Source organism: Sapajus apella, unplaced genomic scaffold, assembly GCF_009761245.1.
Source record: "Sapajus apella isolate SASKATOON/1434 unplaced genomic scaffold, GSC_monkey_1.0 scaffold71, whole genome shotgun sequence".
Classification (NCBI taxonomy): domain Eukaryota; kingdom Metazoa; phylum Chordata; class Mammalia; order Primates; family Cebidae; genus Sapajus; species Sapajus apella.
The window spans coordinates 8,400,198-8,422,183 of NW_022437011.1; the positions used below are offsets into that span (position 1 = coordinate 8,400,198).

Below are 21,986 nucleotides of genomic sequence, written 5' to 3' on the forward strand. Positions count from 1 at the left end.
CTTATTTCTAGATGCAGTTTAATGTAATAAGCCAATTCTGGTCATTTCTACTTGGACCTGAAAGCAACCTGAAAATAGCCACCTTGGTTTTCTTGTTAGAGATCTAGAAACCATTTTAAGGTTCTAAGTATATGAAAGGTCTAGGAGGGAAGAAAATAAAATCCTTCATAGAAGATTTTTACATGCTGATACTGCTCATTAATTATACCAGCCCTTCCAAATCTTGAATTTGCATTTTTTATGAATGTTAGAAATCCTTATCTCCCTCTTTGGGAAATATGGGAGGCATGAGAGATGTTATTCCTGAAGCGAAATCTCAGGGCATCACCCCTCACAAACAAGAGAACAAGATGCTTTTTATATTTATTAAAAAAAAAATCCAGAATGGATAAAAGAGAACAATCATTAAGGATGAAGGTGCCAGACACAGGGCAGAAGGTAGCTAGAAAAGTATGCCTTAGGGAAGTTAAAGGCCTAGCCTCATTCCTACCTTGTTTTAATAGCTCTACCTAACATAAATAGATTCATTTTCCATTATTCTAGCTTCCTCTGCCCCATCTATAAACATGGCACAGCTGGCTTGCCATGCAAGGCCTCAGTTGAAGGACCCCACGTACACACAGGCCAGTACAGCAGTACTGGGCTAACTAGAAGGATCTCATCCGCATATGTGGTCTCATTCCAAGTCTACGGCTGACTACCTTCATTGTTGTGTGCGAGATGGTTTCACCCATTGAAAATATGGCCACTTCAGCATAAAATAGTTAAGTCTTTATAATGATCAATTAATCCATCCTACCCCCTTTTACATGCAGCTGAAAAATGACAGGCTAGGGACATAGAACATTGTGAACTTTATACTGTTAGAATCACTGCCCATTAAATTGGTCACTAGCTAATGGTCACTAAGTTTACAAATTAAGGAAATTATATATAGAATACTGCAAAAACACAGTAAAAAGACTGAAGTTTGCCCATTTCTGCTCAGGAAGTCTCTTCACTCCTAAGCTTCATTTCATGTTATTGTCCTTTTGGCTTCAAAATATCTGCTATTACTGTTTCTCCTCCTTTTGATCTTCCTTTTGTTCCCCAGTGCCAGAACTTCCAGAGCCTTCTCGCTCAGATGCCATCTGTTAAGAAAACATTTGAGAGCCACTCAGATTTAATGTTAGAGCTAACCATTTCCTCTTTGTTGTACTCCAAAATGAAGGAGCCACATATTCCTTATCCTTCATCTCCATTCTACTCTCCCTCCCCTCTTTCCACTCTAATGGTTTCTGGATTGCTTCCCTTTGACACTACCCCCAATCCCAAAGTAGAGTCAACATGGCAGGAGAATTTCTCCAACTCTAACCTCACTCTTAATTCCACAAATGGCTATGAAGGGAGCCACCAGTGACAGTAATCAAGAACTATGCCATCAAGATCAAGTTAGGATCAAACCCCACTTCATCCTTTTGTACCTTTTTGTATGCCATTTCGAAGAGCTTCAGTGATGCCTGCTGAAGAGAGGATGCTGCCTGTCTAATGTTTTCTCCTGTTTCACTGTCTTTTCTAGCCAGGAGCTCCCTCATTTTGGAAATCTCTTCTTTTAGCTTGTTGCACTTAAAAATGGAAAATAAAAATCCTTACTTTTCCAGGTCTCCTAGTTAGACACATTTTAAAATAATTAAACCCCTATCAAAACCCACAGAAAAGTAAACTTCACTGGCATTAGTAACAATGTGTCTAACCTCTTGAGTTACTTTAAAATAGAGCTTACCTCATCAGCAGGCAATTGGTCCTTGAATTCTTCCATCTTGGTTTCCGTATCATGAATGATTCCTTCAGCCATATTAATTGCTTCAACTCGTTCCTTAGAGAAATTAAAAGTTTAACATACATGAAGGCTTTCCAGTCAACCAGTTTGTTGAATGTCTGTGCTCAATAAGACAATAAGCTATGTGCAGCATACAGTTACAGACTAAAAATAGAGTAAGGGAGAAATCAGGGTGACATGAGGTAGTCTGGATCACTTTGAGATTTGGGCTAAATTTTGTAACATGAGAATTGTGACAGGGAAAACAGAAATAAAGGCACTGCACCATAAAAGGTATAATCAACAGGGAAGGGAGAATATATTGATCTTAGGTTTTCTCTTACCCACAACCTATGACATGTTCAAACTCTCCCACTTTTTTTGTTTTGGAGACAGATTTGTTGTCCAGGCTGGAGTGCAGTGGTGCTATTTTGGCTCCCTGCAACCTCAGCCTCCCAGGTACAAGTGAATCTTGGGTCTAAGCCTCCCAAGTAGCTGGGACTGCAAGTGTGTGCCACCACGCCTGGCTAATTTTTTTTTTTTTTTTGTATTTTTAGTAAAGATGGGGTTTCACCTATTGGTCAGGCTTGTCTCAAACTTCTGACTTCAAATGATCTGCCCACTTTGGCCTCCCAAAGTCCCAGGATTACAGGCATGAGCCACTGCGCCTGGCCCCAAACTCCACTTTCAAGAGCAAGCTTTACTAAGAGTAAAGTTCAGAAGACAAAAAGTAATCACCTTCTTTCGCCGGTCTTCCTCAGCATATTTTTCTGCATTTTTAACCATATTTTCAATATCATCTTTGCTTAACCCACCAGAAGACTGGATTACAACTGTAGTAAAAAGAAGTCATTTCATTAATTCTCAGGTAAAGTTTTAATGCAATGGAGAAAGAAGAGGCATATGAGTACTCCCGCTCATAGCAGCCAATCTTGATACAAATTATGAAGAGGAGAAATACCGTATAGTCCTAAGTCCTATAAAGCAAAATGAAACCAAGGACCCAATATATACAAACGCCTGTCCTGTTTGTCCATCAAAACTTCAGCAACTCACAGGCTCAGTGCCTCCCTATTTTGGGGGAATAAACACTATACTTGTAAAAGCAAATCTGGTAACTGAGGGACAAAGAGGACTCATCATCCTCCCTTGAGGCCTGGGGAAAAACATAGCACAATAAGAGGGTCTATTCCTAAGAGCTCCCTCATCTCACTCTTACGGTCTGATAAACATGGTGACTTACTCTGCTGCTCACGTCCTGTGCCCTTATCTTTAGCAGAAACATGTACGATCCCATTGGCATCAATGTCAAATGTAACTTCAATCTGAGGAACTCCACGAGGGGCTGGTGGAATTCCAATCTAAAATAAATAATAAATAATATCCAGAGTAAGGTGTTCTTACAGAGGGGTCCAGTGCTATCATTTCCAAATTGATATGGTATTCTAGTAAACAAGTCACTTAGGAAGTTCCTAAGACACAAGGAAAAAGTAAGGCTTTCAGGTAAAAACTGATCCCATGGGTATTCAGTTGTACAAAGTGTCTGCACACCTTGAGATTACACAGTATGTATTTGTATGCTAGCTATTTATACTAATAATTTTATGGCTTAAAATATTATCTCACTTTACAGTGAAGGAGCACAAAATTCAGGATTCACAATACCTACCAAAGTAAACTGTCCAAGGAGTTTGTTGTCTCCAGCCATCTCTCTCTCACCCTGACACACTTTAATTTCCACTTGCGTCTGACCGTCAGCGGCAGTAGAGAATACCTAGGGAATAAGAAAACTTCCTGGGTTGGCAATCTGATTAAACTATTCCCTTTCTATAGAAAAAATGAGAGCCAGAGGAAAGATTCACATTCCAAGATTGGAAGGGTCCTAATTTAACAGTATGTTCAGAACAAAGGCTGTTGTCTTTACAGGGAATAGGAGTAGGATTAGTACAGCAAAAGGGCATATAATAACTATTGTTTCAACTAAGCAAATGCACTTGTACAAAGATGCAGCATTAGGACAGAAAGCCTCAAAAGGAACTAAAATGCTGAAATATGTTAATCTGAGGAAACGAATCAGAGATGTATCATATGCTCAGTCACAGGAAATCACATTTCTTCAGAATGATGTGTTGACAAATAAATCACTGCACAAATACAGCCACAGCTATAGTTTTATGGAAAAACACCACAAGATTGGGAAAATTGGGAAATAATTTTTTTTGAGACAAGGCCTCACCTCATACTGTCGCCCAGGCTGGAGTACAGTGGCACAATCTCAGCTCATTGCAACCTCTTCCTCCCATGCTCAAGCAATCCACCCACCTCAGCCTCCCGAGTATGTGGGACTACAGGTGCACAGCACCATGCCTGGCTAATTGAATTTTTTTGGAGAGAGGGAGCTTCACCATGTTACCCAGACCGGTCTCAAACTTTTGAGCTCAAGCAATCCTCTTGCCTCAGCCTCCGAAAGTGCTGGGACTACAGGCATGAGCCACAGCACCCAGCCGGAAATAATTCCTACTTCAAGAACAAACCATGTCCACATAGCCCTGCTTGGTGTCTCAGTACTCCCATACCAACCCCTTCATTCACCCATAAGATAAGAACACTTCCCTAAACCTGGTCCAGACTATCCTTTTTACCGTCTTTGAGAAGAGAAGACTACATACAGGGAATTCAGTGTCAAATGACTGAGATCCCTTTTAGCAACGTTAACCCTGTGGAGGAGACCATTGATGTCCTTCCTGTAATCATCACTACCAGCTGACATGTAAGAACTTTTCTGGTAACAAAAAAAAAAAAAAAAACCAAAACACAAGATTCTCACCACCCACATTTAACTATTACTATTCAGAATAGCAAAACAGAGTGTTTTATTGAAAATGCTCATGAAAGTGGCTGCAATCACATCCCTCACAGAACCTAACGCGCACGTGACAAGGTAGGAAGTGATGGTTCTTACCTGGCTCTTCTTGGTTGGAATAGTGGTATTCCTATTAATAAGTTTGGTAAAGACACCTCCCAGAGTTTCAATACCCAGAGACAGGGGAGTGACATCCAGGAGCAGCACATCTGTGACATCGCCAGCCAACACACCTCCCTGAATGGCAGCTCCAATGGCCACAGCCTCATCAGGATTGACAGCTTTACTTGGGGCTCTGCCAAAAAGATCCTGCACAGTCTGCTGAACCTGAGCATCAAGGAAAAAACCTGTCAGCCCACACTTGGGAACCTGAGCAGAACAAAAGACAGCACATGTGTCCTACACTCCCAGCTAAATGTTAAGATAGGCTGTTTCAAACCTAAGAATGTTTATTCAAATCACCATTTCATAGTTGGGTTATTGCTAATTATCTCATAACACTCATACACTTTATACTTACAGGAATATCTTATTCACGACCCTTGTAAATCTAGGAAGGATTCTCCTAAGTTTTATTACCTGGTTTCCCATACAACACATCATTTGAAATAGAGAATGCAAGGCAAAGGGACTTAGATGTCCATGTCCTCTTGCAAATTATCAATAAAGACCAAATTATTAAAGGCAGCTATAGTAATAATGTGTATTGCTAATGTAAGGGCATGTTCCTCCCTCGTGTTTCTTATATTAGTGATGATAAAAAGTTCTATTTGAATAGATTTGGGGAAAATTTCTTAATACAGAGGCATCTGCCTGGTCCAGGACCCTGTTTTCCCAGGTTCATTTTTTTGCTATTTCCCTAAGGCCATGTATTTCAATGGAAAAATTCAGAAAAAAACAAGGTCACTAACTTAGGCCCAAGATAATCCTATTTAGGCTACCAAGAAGAACTGCATCTTCAACAGGTTTGTGCTCAGTCATTAGTTTTCCACACATATTCTTTCAGAATGATGTGTTGAACAAAATACATCACTGCACAAATCTTTGAAGAGATGCCCTTTGCTGCAAAGACACGTACAAAGAACCGGGGTGGGGGTTGGTGGGGGAAGAGTTATTACCAAAGTTTTATGTTCTGATCTCAAACTTTGTTTCAGTCCTAAAAATTCTATGACTGAGTTCAGGATCCTCCCTGCTAATGCCCCTAAAGAAATTCTGCCCCTCCTAATTTTTCTTATATTAATTTTTTCTTTTCTTTTTTGAGACGGGGTCATGCTCTGCTGCCCCAGCTGAGTGCAGTGGCATGATCATGGCCCACTACAGCCTCAACCTCACTCAGGTGATCAACCTCAGGGCTCAGGTGATCCTCCCAAGTAGCTGGGATTACAGGCACGCACCACCACATCCAGCTAATTTTTTGTATTTTTGTAGAGAGGTGATCTTGCCATGTTGCCCAGGCTGACCTCAAACTCTATGGATTCACTTGATCTGCCTGCCTCAGCCTCCCCAAAGTGCTGGTATTTATAGGTGTGAGCCACCACGCCTGGCCTATTCTTCAATTTTAACAAGATACAAAAGAATAGTGAAGATAAAATCTCATCTCCCTGTTAGGTCATCCCAGCAGAATAGGCCATATACTGTGCCACCTGTCCCAAGAATACACTCTGTGCGAGCCCTCTCTCTCTGTAACAGAATTCCATAGGTCCATACCTTGGGCATCCTAGTCATGCCACCCACAAGGATCACTTCTCCTATGTCACTCTTGCTGACTTCTGCATCTTGCATAGCTTTTTGGCATGGAGCAATGGTCCTCCTGATTAGATCAGTGACAATCCCTTCAAATTGAGCACGGGTCAGCTTCATATTCAAATGCTTGGGTCCAGAAGAATCCATTGTAAGATAGGGCAAATTGATGTCAGTCTGCAGAGGAAATGTTTAATTGCATGTCAGTGGGGAAGCCAAATGACAGTTACATTTATTATTTCAACTAAAATGTGACCATACCCTAGGACAGAAGACTTGGAAAACCACAGGGAGGGTGTGACCTAATTTAAATGAATAGTCAGCAGGAATAGTTACTATTTAAGATGCAACGTTTTATCTCTCCAGAGATAAAGAGTATAGAGTCTGTTTTACTGAAGTTTATAGTTATTAAGAATGCAGCAGATAAGCAGGAAAAAAAATCCCCATTCAGGAGATAAAGAGCTATTCTGCCACTAAATATTCATTTGAACCACATAACTGATGTTTTTCTTCACCTAGTTTTAGAAATATTATCCCATGTACCTGAAGAAAAATGTCAAAGTTATGTTCTGAACCAAATAACATGCCACCACAACCATGGGTTCTGTAAGTTACAGGATGTTTACAAGTGGTACGAAAGCTACAGACATGCTCTCACTAAAGACAAGTTTGAGAACTGACTTGCATGGCCATCACATCCACGGAGAGCTGCTGAGAGTCACACCATGTAACATCCAGTATTTAATAAATCCCAAATCCCAACATGACATGGAATCTCACAATGTGTAAGAACAGAGTGAGTCCTTAACCATCTTTCTTCAGGAGAAAGTATCCTAGACTTTTAAATACTTAATAAACAGAGTTAACACACCATCTGTAGAATAGTGATATCTAAATATTGACAACTTTTTTTTTTTTTTTTTGCAAAATGTTGATAAACCAAATCAGAATACAGAATTCATCTAAACCAATGCTATTCAGTAGAACTCTGTGACAATGAAAATGCTCTTTATGATGCTCAATTCAGCAACCACTAACATGACTACTGAGCACTTGAAATAAAACTAGTGTAATTAAGAAATGACATTTTAAATGTTATTCAAATTAATTGAAAACCTGCATTTGGCTATTATAGCAGCACAACTCTGAACACTAAAAGCTAATGACAACCTGAAAAACTCCAGCACTAACTCTCAACCCTCTACAACCGGTGTAACATCCATCAAAATGTTCTCTCCTTACCTCTTCTCTCAAACCCAACCACTTATGTCTTACTCTCGCACTCTCATCCAAGTCTTTTCTCAACACATGGTTACAACAGCCTCCCCACATCCACTCTACTCTAGCCAGAGGGCTTTTCACAAATCGACACCTGACTATGTTACTATCCTCAACTCCTCTGGGGTTTGTATTTATTTATCTTGGAAGGGACACCAAATCTCGTATCTATGAAGCCTCTAGCCCAAGGATAAACATAAACATAAACACACACACACACGCACATACAATTTTAAGAAAGAAGTTTACAAATTTGTGTTGGGCCACAGGTTGGACAAGCTTGCTCTAGCCTCATTTTCCATCCCCACCAACACCCTACTCCAATCTTCACTTTGCCCTTTTGGCCACTCTGGCCCTTTCTCAGGTCTTCACCTGAGAGCCTTACACTTACTGCCCACTTATCTTTTTCTTACCAACTCATCTCTCAGATGCTCTCCTTGTTATGATGAACACCTCTCTCTGGTACCTTCTCAGATGATGATGAACTGAGACAAAGTCTTGCTCTATCACCAGGCTGGAGTGCAGTGACACCATCTCAGGTCACTGCAACCTCCGCCTCCCAGGTTCAAGAGATTCTCCAGCCTCAGCCTCCCAAGTAGCTGGGACTACAGGCACATGCCATCATCATGCCCACCTAATTTTTCTATTTTTAGTAGAGATGGGGTTTCACCATGTTGGCCAGGATGCTCTCCATCTCTTGACCTCGTGATCCGCCTGCCTGGGCTTCCCAAAGTGTTGGGATTACAACAGGCATGAGCCACCGTGCCTGGCCAGATTATTTTTATTTTTTGAGACAGAGTCTCATTCTGTTGCTCAGGCTGGACTGCCGTGGTGCCATCTGGGCACACTGCAACCTCTGCTTCCCAAGCAACCTTTCCTACCAAGCAACTCTCCTGCTTCAGCCTATACAGTAGCTGGGATTACAGGCAACTGCCACCATGTTTGGCTATTGTATTTTTAGTAGAGACAGGGTTACACCATGTTGGCCAGGCTGGTCTTGAACTACTGACCTCAGATGATTCACCTGCCTTGGCCTCCTAAAATGGTGAGATTACAGGTGTGAACCACTGCACCTAGCCCCTTCTTATTTTTAGAGACCTGCTCTGTCGTAGAAGCTGGGGTGCAGTGGCACAATCACAGTTCACTGCAGCCTCAAACACTTGGGTTCAAGGGATTCTCATGCTTCAGCCTCTTGAGTAGCTGGGACTACAGGTGTGCACCACACCCAGCTAGTTTTGTAGAGATGGGAGTCTATTTTGCCCAGGCTGGTCACCAACTCCTAAGCTCAAGCAATATTCCTGCCCTGGCCACCCAAAGTGCAGCCCCTTCTTAAATTATAAATGTAATTGCCTTTTTACCACTTGTTATCATTAACAGTAACATTTAGAGCACTCACAATTTCCTATGTTTTCCTAAGCATATAATACTTAAGAACTCCGTAATGCTAACAACTCTCTCTCTCTTTTTTTTTTTTTTTTTTTTTTTTTTTTTGAGACGGAGTTTCACTCTTGTTGCCCAAGGCTGGAGTGCAATGGCGCGATCTCGGCTCACCGCAACCTCCGCCTCCTGGGTTCAGGCAATTCTCCTGCCTCAACCTCCCGAGTAGCTGGGATTACAGGCACACGCCACCATGCCCAGCTAATGTTTTGTATTTTTAGTAGAGACGGGGTTTCACCATGTTGACCAGGATGGTCTCGATCTCTTGACCTCGTGATCCACCCGCCTCGGCCTCCCAAAGTGCTGGGATTACAGGCTTGAGCCACCGCGCCCGGCAATGCTAAGAACTCTTAAAGATCACCAATTAATAAGCAATGCAATGAGGACTTGAACCCCAGCAGAATGCCTGCAGAATCACCCTTAATTTTTACTTTGTATCACTTCTAGTCTAACATTTACTAATCTGTTCTAATTAATGTCCATCTTTCCAAACCACAATATAAACTGCATGAGGGTAATACACACTAAGAATTTATTCTATAGATTTACAGTCATCTATGCAAAACTGAATATGTAAGGATGCTCAATACATCTTGTTATAATAAATGCTGGAAAATAATCCCAATGTCTTATCAATAGGATGCAGCCACACTAATTAAAACCAACCAATCTCTTCCAATACGTCACATCCCCTACCCCAAATGTCAAATCCCTGTAAGGAATTAGAAACTATCTTCTGGCAGTGCCACGTATTTCAACCTCAACCCTAACCAATGTTGCAATGTTCTGCCACTCCATGATAGCCGGGCAAAGTAACAGTAAGACCATGGATGAGTGTGTGTAACTATGTCACTCCTCACAGCCACTTTAAAAAAAAATCCAGGTTTGACTGAAGGTTAATGAGCAAGAATCACTTTACCAACACAATGACAACTGTCTTAAATATCTCTTCCCTGTGGGCGATCAAAATAAAGCAGTCACAGCTCTGCTCTTCCTGCTGTCACTAAAGACACCGGAAATAGATCTGCTTTCCATCTTAGTGGGTCTCTAACACAAGATCTAACATGGTTTATACAATCCTATTCTTGGTGGTTAAGTGAAGCTTCTCTCAGAACTGGAGCTAAACAGGCTGACACTTAAAGAGGCTGAGTAAATCTGATGCTCACAGAGGGAAACTTGCACAAGTTTCATCTCATTTTCCAGACTGGTGATTCAAATTACGGTCATTTTTTGAGACAGGGTCTCATTCTGTCACCCAGGATGGAGTGCAATGGTGTGATCACGGCTCACTGCTGCCTCAACCTCCTGGGCTCAAACAATCCTCCTTAGTCTCTCGAGTAGCTGGGACCACAGGTGTGCACAGTATGACTGGCTCATTTTTCAAATTATTAAGTGAGACAATTAGCTGGGCACAGTGGCTCACAGCTGTAATTCCAGCACTTTGGGAGGCTGAGGCAGCAGAATCACCTCAGGTCAGGAGACCAGCCTAGCCAACATGGTGAACCCCGTCTGTACTAGAAATACAAAAATTAGCCAGGCATGGTGGTGCACACTTGTAATCCCAGCTACTCAGGAGGGTGAGGCAGGAGAATTGCTTGAACCCAGCACCACTGCACTCCAGCCTGAGCAACAAGAGCAAACCCGTCTCAAAAAAAGGCCAGGCACGGTGGCTCATGAGGTCAGGAGATAGAGACCATCCTGGCTAACATGGTGAAACCCCATCTCTACTGAAAAAAATACCAAAAGTTAGCCGGGCTGTTGGCTCGTACCTGTAGTCCCAGCTACTCAGGAGGCTGAGGTTTCAGTAAGATGAGATGGAGATCACAGCCTGGATGACAGAGCAAGGCTCTGTCTCCAATGCCCAAAAAAAAAAAAAAAAGGACACTTATAAGAGTCATTAAATAACTCTTTTTTAATATTTCAGTTAAGGCAACAGTTTTTCCAAGCTAGGAATTCTAGTTTTAAACACTGCTAGACGAGGTTTTAAAATAATTATCTTTAACTGAAAGGCAAACAAGTATACCCAGCGTAATTCAGATATTATTTAGCTCCAGTATACGTTAACTGATTTGGGTGGTTAAAAAATTTCAGCTCACGGCCGGGCGCGGTGGCTCAAGCCTGTAATCCCAGCACTGTGGGAGGCCGAGGCGGGTGGATCACGAGGTCAAGAGATCGAGACCATCCTGGTCAACATGGTGAAACCCCGTCTCTACTAAAAATACAAAAAATGAGCTGGGCATGGTGGTGCGTGCCTGTAATCCCAGCGACTCAGGAGGCTGGGGCAGGAGAATTGCCTGAACCTGGGAGGCGGAGGTTGCGGTGAGCCGAGATCGCGCCATTGCACTCCAGCCTGGGTAACAAGAGCGAAACTCCGTCTCAAAAAAAAAAAAATTTCAGCTCACAAATAAAGACCTTACTGTTTCTGTGCTCATGGCAAAGGTCTCTACAAACCAGAAAATTGTAAAAACAAACTCACTCAACTGACATAAGGCCAATTAGAAAATACTATTTAAATAAACTCCAGCTGAAAATATCTATCAAGACTTTTGGGATTTTTCCATGTCTCACCTGCACAGATGAGGAAAGTTCACACTTAGCCTTTTCAGCAGCTTCCCGTACCCTCTGAAGTGCCATGTTGTCTTTGGTCAAATCAACCCCCGTCTACAAAGTGAAGACATTGAACACCAGCATTATTAGTGAGGTGGTCAATAAATTTAAACTGCAATAAGGCGAACAACACAAAATGGAGTCGTACCTTTATAAACAAGCATGAGTTACTTTTAATTACCCTTTATCTGTAGGGAAAAAAATTAATCTACTTGGAAAGAGTATCTGTTTCTAGAATAAGGGGGCTGAACTGAACTCATCAACAAAGCAAAGAACAATCTGAACAAAGAATTTATCAATATCCCAATGTCTACATATTAACCACATTGGTAACTCACCTCTCTCTTGAACTCCTTCACAATGTGCCGTAGCAAGGCCTGGTCAAAGTCTTCCCCACCTAAGAAAGTGTCCCCATTTGTGGATTTCACCTCGAATACTCCTTTCTGAATTTCCAGGATAGAAATGTCAAAAGTTCCACCTCCTAAATCATATACAGCAATGCTAGAAAGAAAGAAATCCTTAAGAAACAAAACCTATCACCAGGATATAAATTTCAATAATCAAATACAGATAATCTTAGCTATTTTCCTGAGGTATATACTTATTAAATTACCATGGCCTAAAAGAAAACAAAGGAATGGTTTTGAAATGAAAAAAACACACACACTATACAGACTTAAAATCGGTAAATGCAGTACATTTTCAGTTTAAGTAAAAGGCTCAATCACTAAGAAATCCAAGTGACAGGCTGGGCGTGGTGGCTGATGCCTGTAATCCTAGCACTTTGGGAGGCTGAGGTGGGTGGATAACCTGAGGTCAGGAGTTCAAGACCAGCCTGGCCATTATGGTGAAACCCCATCTTAAGTGACCAATTAGGTAAGTCCCATGGCTCCATTACTTTACTTTCACATATCCAGGTGAGAAATTCACTGCGCCAACTTACACTTTGTCTTCTGATTTGTCCAGACCATAGGCAAGAGCAGCAGCTGTGGGCTCATTAATCACCCGAAGCACATTCAGTCCAGATATCTGGCCAGCATCTTTAGTGGCCTAGGGAAAACAAAGAGGAAAGCATTTTTCTGCCCTTCCAGCCCAGGCATCGTTATTTTTTGTGAAGAATGCTAATTGACCTCACCTGTCTCTGCGAGTCATTGAAGTAAGCTGGGACTGTGATCACAGCATTTTTTGCTGTGTGCCCCAAGTAATTTTCTGGGGGAAAAAAATGGAATTCTGTTAGAACAGAATTATTAATATAGCCCAACAACATATGTCATCCTTTTGGAGCTACAGACAATATTCATCAGTCTTTTGGCAAGTGACCTAATGTGTCCTTGCAGGAAGACACTCCAACTAAATATACTGGTTAAAAACCCTACATCAGGCTGGGCACAGTGACTCATGCCTGTAATCCCAGGACTTCAGGAGGCCAAGGGGGTGCGGATCACGAAGGTCAGGAGATCAAGACCATCCTTGCTAACACAGTGAAACCCCATCTCTACTAAAAATACAAAAAATTAGCCAGGCGTGGTGGTATGCGCCTGTAGTCCCAGCTACTCGGGAGGCTGAAACAGGAGAATCACTTGAACCTGGGAGGTGGAGGTTGCAGTGAGCCAAGATCGCGCACCGCGCTTCAGCTTGGGTGACAAGAGTGAGACTCCATCTCAAAACAAAACCCAAGATTGGCTGGACACAGTGGCTCATGCCTGTGATGCCAGCACTTTGGGAGGCACTCAGGGATCACCTGAGGTTGGGAGTTCGAGACCAGCCTGACCAACATTGAGAAACCCTGTCTCTACTAAAAATACAAAAAATTAGCCAGGTGTGGCAGGCACCTGTAATCCCAGCTACTCAGGAGGCTGAGGCAGGAAAATCGTTTGAACCCAGTAAGCTGAGATTGCACCGTTATACTCCAGCCTGGGCAACAAGAGCAAAACTCCGTCTTCCAAAAAACAACCACACCCAAGATCACTCTTTCAACATTTTAGTGAAGGGTCACGAAACTACAACGACCTTTAGACTTACAACCGCCACTTCAAATAGGAAGTTCTAATTTTTACCTAACGGACAAAAGCTTTATGTGTAGTCTTGAGGCTTTCAATATAGAACATTACCCCGCACTGGAAATAAAGAAACAAGCCAGCCACCATTAGTGAGACTTGAAGATAAATTCAATCTGCAGGAAAAACATGAAGTGTAACAGTTTTGCCATTCCTAGGTTTTCTATACAAAAGGCACCAGATTCATGACACTGGGCATAGGGAGCTAGTGATCTCAAGGAATGATTCAGTTCTTAGAACTTTCCCAGGTGTGAACTAAACCCACTCACCTGCAGTCTCTTTCATCTTCATCAACACAAATGCTCCGATCTGACTTGGAGAATACAGTTTCCCATGAGCCTCAACCCAGGCATCACCATTGGAGGCACGGACAATTTTAAAGGGAACATTTTTACTGTAGGACACAAAAATTGTATTAGAGAAAACTAGCCCATACAACCTACCATGACAAAATTACCATGTATCATGAACATCCATCTTCCACCCCACTCATTCATGTCCAAGAAATGATAATTTTGGAAATTCATTAAGTGAAATTCTTTAGAAAGCAATCATGTTTATGAGAATTAAAAAGCAAAATGAAATAAGCAACATATGAAATACACTGATGAAATCTTAACATTTTTTACTTCCCAACACAGACAGAAAATTTTTGTAGCCACTTTAAAGTCTGGAAGTTCCATTTGACAATGAAACAGTTATCGTATGACCCAGCAATTCTCCCTACTATCTAAGAGAAATAAATGGAAACATTTACATCCACATAAACACTTGTACACCAATGTTTCTAGCAGTATTATTCCTAATAGCCAAAAAGCTGAAACTCAAATGTCCTTCACTTGACAAATGGACAAACAAAATGTGCTATATGTCCATACAGTATATCATTTGGCCATAAGAAGGAATGTAATACTGACACATGCTATGACATGGATGAGCCTTGAAAACATGCTAAGTGAAAGAAACCAGTCATAGAAGTCCACACGATTCCATGCATACAGAACTAATATTCTACTCAAGCTCAAGAAAGCTGTTTAACTCAGCCTCAAACAAACCTCCCGCCTCTGCCTCCTAAACTGCTAGGATTACGGGTATGAGCCACTGCTCCAGGCCTAAAAAACTTTTTTTTGAGACGGAGTTTCGCTCTTGTTACCCAGGCTGGAGTGCAATGGCGCGATCTCGGCTCACCGCAACCTCCGCCTCCTGGGTTCAGGCAATTCTCCTGCCTCAGCCTCCTGAGTAGCTGGGATTACAGGCACACACCACCATGCCCAGCTAATTTTCTGTATTTTTAGTAGAGACGGGGTTTCACCATGCTGACCAGGATGGTCTCGATCTCTTGACCTTGTGATCCACCCGCCTCGGCCTCCCAAAGTGCTGGGATTACAAGCTTGAGCCACCGCGCCCGGCCTCCTAAAAAACTTTTTATACAACAGGAAACTCTACCTACGCTTCTAGCGTTTCTTTTTTCTTTTTGGAGACAGGGTTTCACTGCTATTACTCAGGCTGGAGTGCAATGGCATGATCTTGGCTCACTGGAACCTCTGTTTGCCATGCTCAAACGATTCTCCTGCCTCAGCCTCACTAGTAGCTGGCGTATACCACTGAGCTCAGCTGCTTTTTGTATTTCTGCCGAGGCGGCTTTTCACCAAGTTGCCCAGGCTGGTCTCAAACTCCTGAGCCCAGCTCAGCCTCCCAAAGTGCTAGGATTACAGGCATGAGCCACCACACTTGGCCTCTAGTTATGTCTATTTAGAAAAAAGCAGGCTGGGCAAGATGGCTCAGGCCTGTAATCCCAGTACCTTGGGAGGCTGGGGTGGGAGCATCATTTCAACACCAACCTGGACAACATAGTGAGACCAGTCTCTATTGGGGGGGAAAGGAAAAAAGCAAAATCAAGTTTTTCTGTACTGGATCAACACATAATAGAACCTATGCCATTTCTACCTTATGTACTCAACACTGAATTATGTGATTAAGGAATGCCTTGCAAATCTTCATTTATTACGTCAATATTGAGCAAAGACCTAACCTGTAAAGACAAAAATGAATTTTTTAAAGGAATTGCCCTTTTGGCAGTGGTACAGATTTACCCTAGGGACAATATGTAAAGTGGCTAAAGTAAGGTGCTCTAGGGATCCTAATCAACATGCTGACACTCTTTTTCGTGGCCCCTGCACTTTTACTATTACTCACATGTCTTTCTGTACTTCAGGATCATCATATCGCCGGCCAATGAGACGCTTGGTAGCATAGAATGTATTGTTTGGGTTCGTGACAGCCTGTCGCTTGGCTGGCATGCCGACAAGTCGCTCACCATCTGATGTAAAGGCCACAACTGAAGGGGTGGTTCTGGCACCTTCAGCATTCTCCAGCACCTAAACGCCCAAAATGTGACAGAGAATAATAAGGTTCTAGTTGTCACTTTTTTTTTTTTTTTTTGAGATGAAGTCTCACACTGTCGCTAAGGCTGGAGTGTGATGGCGCAATCTTGGCTCATTGCAACCTCCGAGTCCCAGGTTCAAACAACTTTTTTCTCCTGCCTCAGCCTCCCTCCCTAGTAGCTGGGAATACAGGCTTGACTAGATTCATTCAAGCTCACAGTCAGTAGCCAATCATCAGAAACTAAACCCAGCTGATGCACCGAATCCTGTGGTGTCTGTGGCCACAAAAGATACCAGGTAGGCAGTCGACCACTGGAGGGGCTGACAGGGATAGTCCAGGCTGGTGAGTGGGGAGAGTAAGAGTATCAGAGCAAGAGCTCCAGCAAGGTTGTGGATGCCAGAGAATGGGCCAGAGGGCAGAACTGCGTGGGGAATGTGAGGCTTCCCGAAGGTCTTAGTGTTATCTAAGCCTTTTCTGTTTCCCACTTGCTCCTTCTGGCCAGGGCCCTACGCAAGGCTCTGACCCACCTGGAAATGCAATGAGCTGCTTGCCGACCCAACTTGCCCCTAAAGGTAAAGCTAACGCTGATTGCAATTTTTTTGTTATTTTTTTTTTTTTTTTAGTAGAGATGGGGTTTCACCATGTCATGTTGCCCGGCTGGTCTCGAACTCTTGATCTCAGGTGATCCACCTGCCTTGGCCTCCCAAAGTGCTGGGATTACAGGCGTGAGCCACTGTACCCGGCCTATCACTGGTATCTTTGCAGCAATCATTTAAGACACAAACAGGTCCCAAATTACAAAACAAATGCTCATGAGCAATATTGCTGGGCATGCTTTACTGCTGATACAGTTAATGAAGACAGTAGGTAAATATTTGAAGTATTTTTAATGCTTTACTTTCAAACTACTACTACTATTTTTTTTTTTGAGACACAGTCTCACTCTGTCACCTAGGCTGGAGTGCACTGGCACTATCATGGCTCACTGCAGCCTTGACCTGCCAGGCTCAGCGGATCCTCCCACCTCAGCCTCCAAGTAGTTGGGACTACAGGTGTACCACCATGCCTGGCTAATTTTTTGTAGAGATGGTGTTTTGCCACGTTGCCCAGGATGATCCTCAATTCCCAGACTCAAGTGGCCTCTCAAAGAGCTGGGATTACAGGCATGAGCCACCAGGCCAGGCCCTGACTTACATTTTAAAAGCTGCTTTTGGTTGCTGAAGATTACAGGTGAACCTTTGTAGTACTAACAACTGAATGTGTGTAACTTCCCAGACAAGGATTTAAATGTGGTATAGAAGCGGGACTAATAATTTACTATTAAAATGGGTGGGAATGGCTTGCACTGTTTGGTCACCCTGGTAACCACCAAAGTGCTGCATTTTGTAGGTCAGATAAACCAAGGTTGGAGATCAGAGACAGACTAGAAGCAAGTAGAGCTCCATATCTGAAGTATTGCATGTTGTTCATTGGAGCAGGCTATTCCTTTTGAAGCCTTACTCTGTACATGATACCTTTATTCCCACTGGGTTATTAAGCAAGATTTACAGCATCTGGAATTCTTGATTCTTCCTTTCATGGCCTTTTTTGATTTCATGCTTCCTCTTTCCCCCATCTCCTCTTCTGAAATAACCTGAACTGTCTGTAGTCTTCTTATCCCACTTGTTTGGCACCAAGAGATTATTTCTTCTCTTGGCCCTAATCTGTAGTTCTCGACATTTTTCCCATAGGCCTGAAATTTGTGGCCACCACAAAAAAATTTAGATCTAATTATCCATATGAAAGTAAAGATTCTTGTCCCAACACTGGGTATGAAAAACCTGATCTGGCTGGGCATGGTGGCTCACGCCTGTAATCCCAGCATTTTGGGAGGCCAAGGCAGGCAAATTACCTGAGGTTAGGAGTTCGAGACCAGCCTGGCTAACATGGTGAAACCCTGTCTCTACTAAAAATACAAAAAAATTAGCTGGACCTGGTGGCACACGCCTGTAGTCCCAGCTACTCGGGAGGTTGAGACAGGAGAATAGTTTGAACCCAGGAGGCAGAGATTGCAGTGAGCTGAGATCACGCCACTGCATTCCAGCCTGAGCAACAGAGCAAGACTCTGTTTCAAAAGGAAAAAAAAAGAAAAAGAAAAACCTAATCTACAGTTTTTCTTTTTTTTTTTTTTCTGATACCAAGTCTCGTCTGTTGCCCACGCTGGAATGCAGTGATGTGATCTCGTCTCACTGCAACCTCTGCCTCCTGGGTTCAAGAGATTCTCCTGCCTCAGTCTCCCGAGTAGCTAGGATTAAAGGTGCCTGCCACCATGCCTGGCTAATTTTTTGTATTTTTCAGTAGAGATGAGGTTTCACCATGTTGGCCAGACTGGTCTTGAACTTGGGACCTCAGGTGATCTGCCTGCCTCAGCCTCCCAAAGTGCTGGAGTTACAGGCATATATGAGCCACCACACCTGGTCTGATCTATATAGTCTTTGCCTTTTTTTTTTTTTTTTAATTATAGAGATGGGATTTCTCTATGTTGGCCAGGCTGGTCTCGAACTCCTGACCTCAGGTGATCCACCCACCTTGGCCCCCCAAAGTGCTAGGATTACAGGCGTGAGCCACTGCGCTTGGCCTTGTCCCATGTTTTTGCTGTTTTAGTTAGAAGTAGTTTCAGGCCAGGCTCAGTGGTTCACGCCTGTAATCCCCACACTTTGGGAGGCCGAGGTGGGCGGATCACTTGAGTTTGAGACCAGCCTGGCCAACATGGTGAAACTCTTTCTTTACTAAAAATACAAAAATTTAGCCAGGCATGGTGGCTCACACCTGTAATCCCAACTATGTGGCAGAGGCAGAAGAACTGCCTGAACTCAGGAGGCAGAGGTTGCAATGAGGGGATTATCGTGCCACTGCACTCCCGTCTGGGTTATAAGGCTGTCTAAAATTAAAAAAAAAAAAAAAAAATTAGGTTCTCAAATTCCTTAATGAAGGAAAAGAGCACAGAATTCTTGATAGGTTCTGGAAAGGGTACTAATTACTAATCATGCTCACCTTTGCTTGTTTGCCTTCCATAACTGCCACACAGGAGTTGGTAGTACCCAAATCAATACCAACAACTGCTCCCTTGATTGCTTCTGATCTGTAAGACATTTAGAAGTGTCACAGCTATTGTTATCTCGATGGATAAATCACTGCAAGATAATATTTAATAAGATAATTATCAAGTGGTGTACTACATAATATCTAAATAAATACAGATAAGTAATTACAGGGAAGAATAGTTAATCGCAAATATAGAAAACATGGCTCTGAAATTTAGTACGTATTTCTTTTCAAAGGAAATGAAGTTATACTTACGCATAATCCCGCCTTGAAACAATTCTAAATGCCTCATGACTAAGGCCATTCCAGCTATCCTAAAAAAGAAAAAAACTGACTCAGTCACTAACCAGTGTGTCTATTGGGAGGAAAAAAGAAAACTTGGGCTAACTTAGTATGTAAGATACGTTAAACTACTAAAACAGTATATATTTAATAAACATGGTTTCCCAAATAAGGTTAAGAGGAGGAAAAAAAAAAAAAAAAAAAGCCTTAGAATCATATCACAGTAGGATTTCTCAACACCGTGGCACTCCTAATTTTGGGCCAAATCTTTGTGGTGGGTGCTGTTCTGTGCATTGTAAGATATACACCAGCATCCCTGGCTTCTACACCCTAGAAAGCATTAAGCACCCCACTAAATTAGTGACAACCTAAAATATCCAAAGACATTGCCAGATGTCCCCTGGGGGAAAATCCAAGGGGAGACACTTCCCCTGACCTTGCCATGCAACTAGTTTAAGAGAACTGGGGTTACTAATCTTGTGGAATCTTTAAAAGAGAAAAATTAAGTAGTGGCCGTTCACTAGGATAAAAGACCTTTCTTACAACTTAACCTCAGCCTCCTTCCAAGCCTTCCTTAATACCCACATACAATTCCTATATTCCAAAGCATTTCTCTTTGATTTTAGAGAACAAGAAACTACTCCATGGCCTTTTTTTCCCCATCTGCTTTTTTTTTTCTCTGAAGTAACAAACCAGTACAATCATATTTTGAAAAAATGTTCTTAAGCAAGAAAACTGGAGGTGTAGTTTTATTTCCGACTCAGTGTTTAGAATTTTTTTTTTCCACTTTATTTCACCGTATCAATAGGAACCTTACACACACTGTATTCTGCAGAGGAGCCGAAAATAAAACTGAAAATAGCGGCTTTCCAAATAGACTGCATCCCTCGCCCCCAAGACCAAACCTTTCCATCCAAACACAGAAGGGGCCATCAAGACCACTACCTACTAATATGTGAGATGATACTCTAGATCGCAAGGGGTGTGACTCAGCAGGGCCCCAGACGGAGGCAAAACCTTCGGCAAGGCATTGAACTGGCAGCGCTAACCGTGGAAGGCCCGTTACTTTCCTTCCCTCCTGACCTCTCCCGGAAAATTCAAAACCTAAAGGGCGAGCGGCCTGTCGCACCGACGCCCGAGGCCTGAGGCCGTGACCCCATCCAGGAAGGTCCGATAGTTCCTCACCTGGTGGCGGGCGGCCGCGGGGCCCCGGGAGGCTGCGGCGCCCACTAGACGGGCAGCCGCAGTTCGGCTGGCGCTTATCATGGCGGCTAGATGTAGAAGTAAGAGGCAGCAAACAGGCGCTCAGGCGACGGGGAGCTGCGCGGTGCGGTGGCGGCAGCGCTTCTGGAAACCTCCAACCACGTGGGGTGAGGGGCGGGGGTTGGTCACTGCGGCCCAGAGGCCCGCTCTTCCGCTGAGGCGCCGCCCGCGTCGCCTGACTAGAGAATACATGACTCCCGCTCCCGGAGCCAGGGCGTTCAGGTGATATGCTCCACGGCACGATGGTTGAAGAAAGCCTGCCCTCCCGTTCCGGCTGCGGTGGTTCTGGTCTCAGAAAGAGTCCAGGAGAGGAAGAGGGGTATGAAGGCGGTACCTCGGACAGCCCGGGTCCTCGGCGACAGGAAACACTCAAGGTCACACGGGATAAATTGCGAACCGATTACAGTCTTCTTGCGTCAGTTGCGCGGGAGGAGGAGCCTGTTGCGCCTGCGCAACTGACGTCCGGCTAAGAGCCTAGAGCGCATGTGCGCAGGGAGTGGCGGAAAACGTGGGTGGAGACTGACTACCACGCTCTCCGGGTGGCGGAGCGCACGCCCACGTTGCCTGGGGCGCGCCCGGGCGCGTGCACAGCCCGCGGGCGTGGACTTGTTCCGGGATCCGGCTCTTGGAGGACGGCGCCATCTTGTTTTGTGGCTTTGTTCAGTGAGGACGTTAGAACTTTTGTTGTTCGGTCCCGCCCGCTGTTCAAAACTTGAAATACATTTGGAGATGCAGATCTTAAAGAATTTTGTTGAGAAAATACCAAACACTTGTTAACAATAATAAAAGAAAAAAAAAAGAATTTCGTGTTGCGTTTTATCACAGGGGTCTTGGGTTTCCAACTACAAAGCGTTTGGTTCACACATAACATTAGGCCAATTACCCTGAACAAAGGGGAAAAAATAGCCGAACTTGAGGCTCTTCCCCTGCCTATTGTGCGGGGCATGACTGAGACTCCTATGGCCCTTTTCAAACCTTCTGCTGGTGGCAAGATGTTAACTACTCTACCCTGTGACCAGTTTTAGATTTTTAAGAAGAGGAATTAATTCATTGACTCAACAGATGCGTTCTGGCTTGACTACCAGGTGTCAGTCACTCTTCTAGGTGGTGAGAATACAGCCAAACCAAAACACGAATGACAGATTGAACTTGATTTGGAAGTTAAAGCAATTTGTCCTGAAAGTCCTAAAAA

General features: G+C 43.3%; 1 protein-coding gene and 2 non-coding genes across 3 annotated transcripts; all 3 read right to left on the reverse strand.

Annotated features, from left to right (window-relative positions):
• Positions 1 to 346: 346 nt before the first annotated feature.
• On the reverse strand, positions 347 to 21,519 carry HSPA9 (heat shock protein family A (Hsp70) member 9). Its single transcript, XM_032250405.1, has 17 exons — positions 20,717 to 21,519; positions 19,505 to 19,563; positions 19,199 to 19,286; positions 15,977 to 16,158; positions 14,050 to 14,174; positions 12,859 to 12,932; positions 12,667 to 12,773; positions 12,062 to 12,224; positions 11,685 to 11,777; positions 6,369 to 6,578; positions 4,761 to 4,988; positions 3,468 to 3,572; positions 3,042 to 3,159; positions 2,537 to 2,631; positions 1,763 to 1,855; positions 1,464 to 1,604; positions 347 to 1,130 (listed from the first exon to the last, which is right to left on the reverse strand). The coding sequence occupies exons 1-17, from the start codon at positions 20,795 to 20,797 to the stop codon at positions 1,053 to 1,055; spliced, it is 2,040 nt and encodes a 679-aa protein (XP_032106296.1). The 5' UTR covers positions 20,798 to 21,519; the 3' UTR covers positions 347 to 1,052.
• On the reverse strand, positions 3,886 to 3,948 carry LOC116531704. The gene has a single exon (XR_004260535.1). It is a non-coding gene; the product is annotated as a small nucleolar RNA SNORD63 (small nucleolar RNA).
• LOC116531703 lies at positions 5,630 to 5,699 on the reverse strand. The gene has a single exon (XR_004260534.1). It is a non-coding gene; the product is annotated as a small nucleolar RNA SNORD63 (small nucleolar RNA).
• Positions 21,520 to 21,986: the final 467 nt, after the last annotated feature.

What these genes read in the sequence shown, in the direction of transcription:
- HSPA9 (XM_032250405.1), bottom strand. Translation starts at nt 20,797, where the DNA reads ATGATAAGCGCCAGCCGAACTGCGGCTGCCCGTCTAGTGGGCGCCGCA. An exon ending in TGGAAGGCAAACAAGCAAAG is followed by an intron (nt 16,159 to 19,198) that starts GTGAGCATGATT and finishes TTGGGCGTTTAG; the next exon opens with GTGCTGGAGAATGCTGAAGG. An exon ending in CCTGAAGTACAGAAAGACAT is followed by an intron (nt 14,175 to 15,976) that starts GTGAGTAATAGT and finishes TGTGTCCTACAG; the next exon opens with TAAAAATGTTCCCTTTAAAA.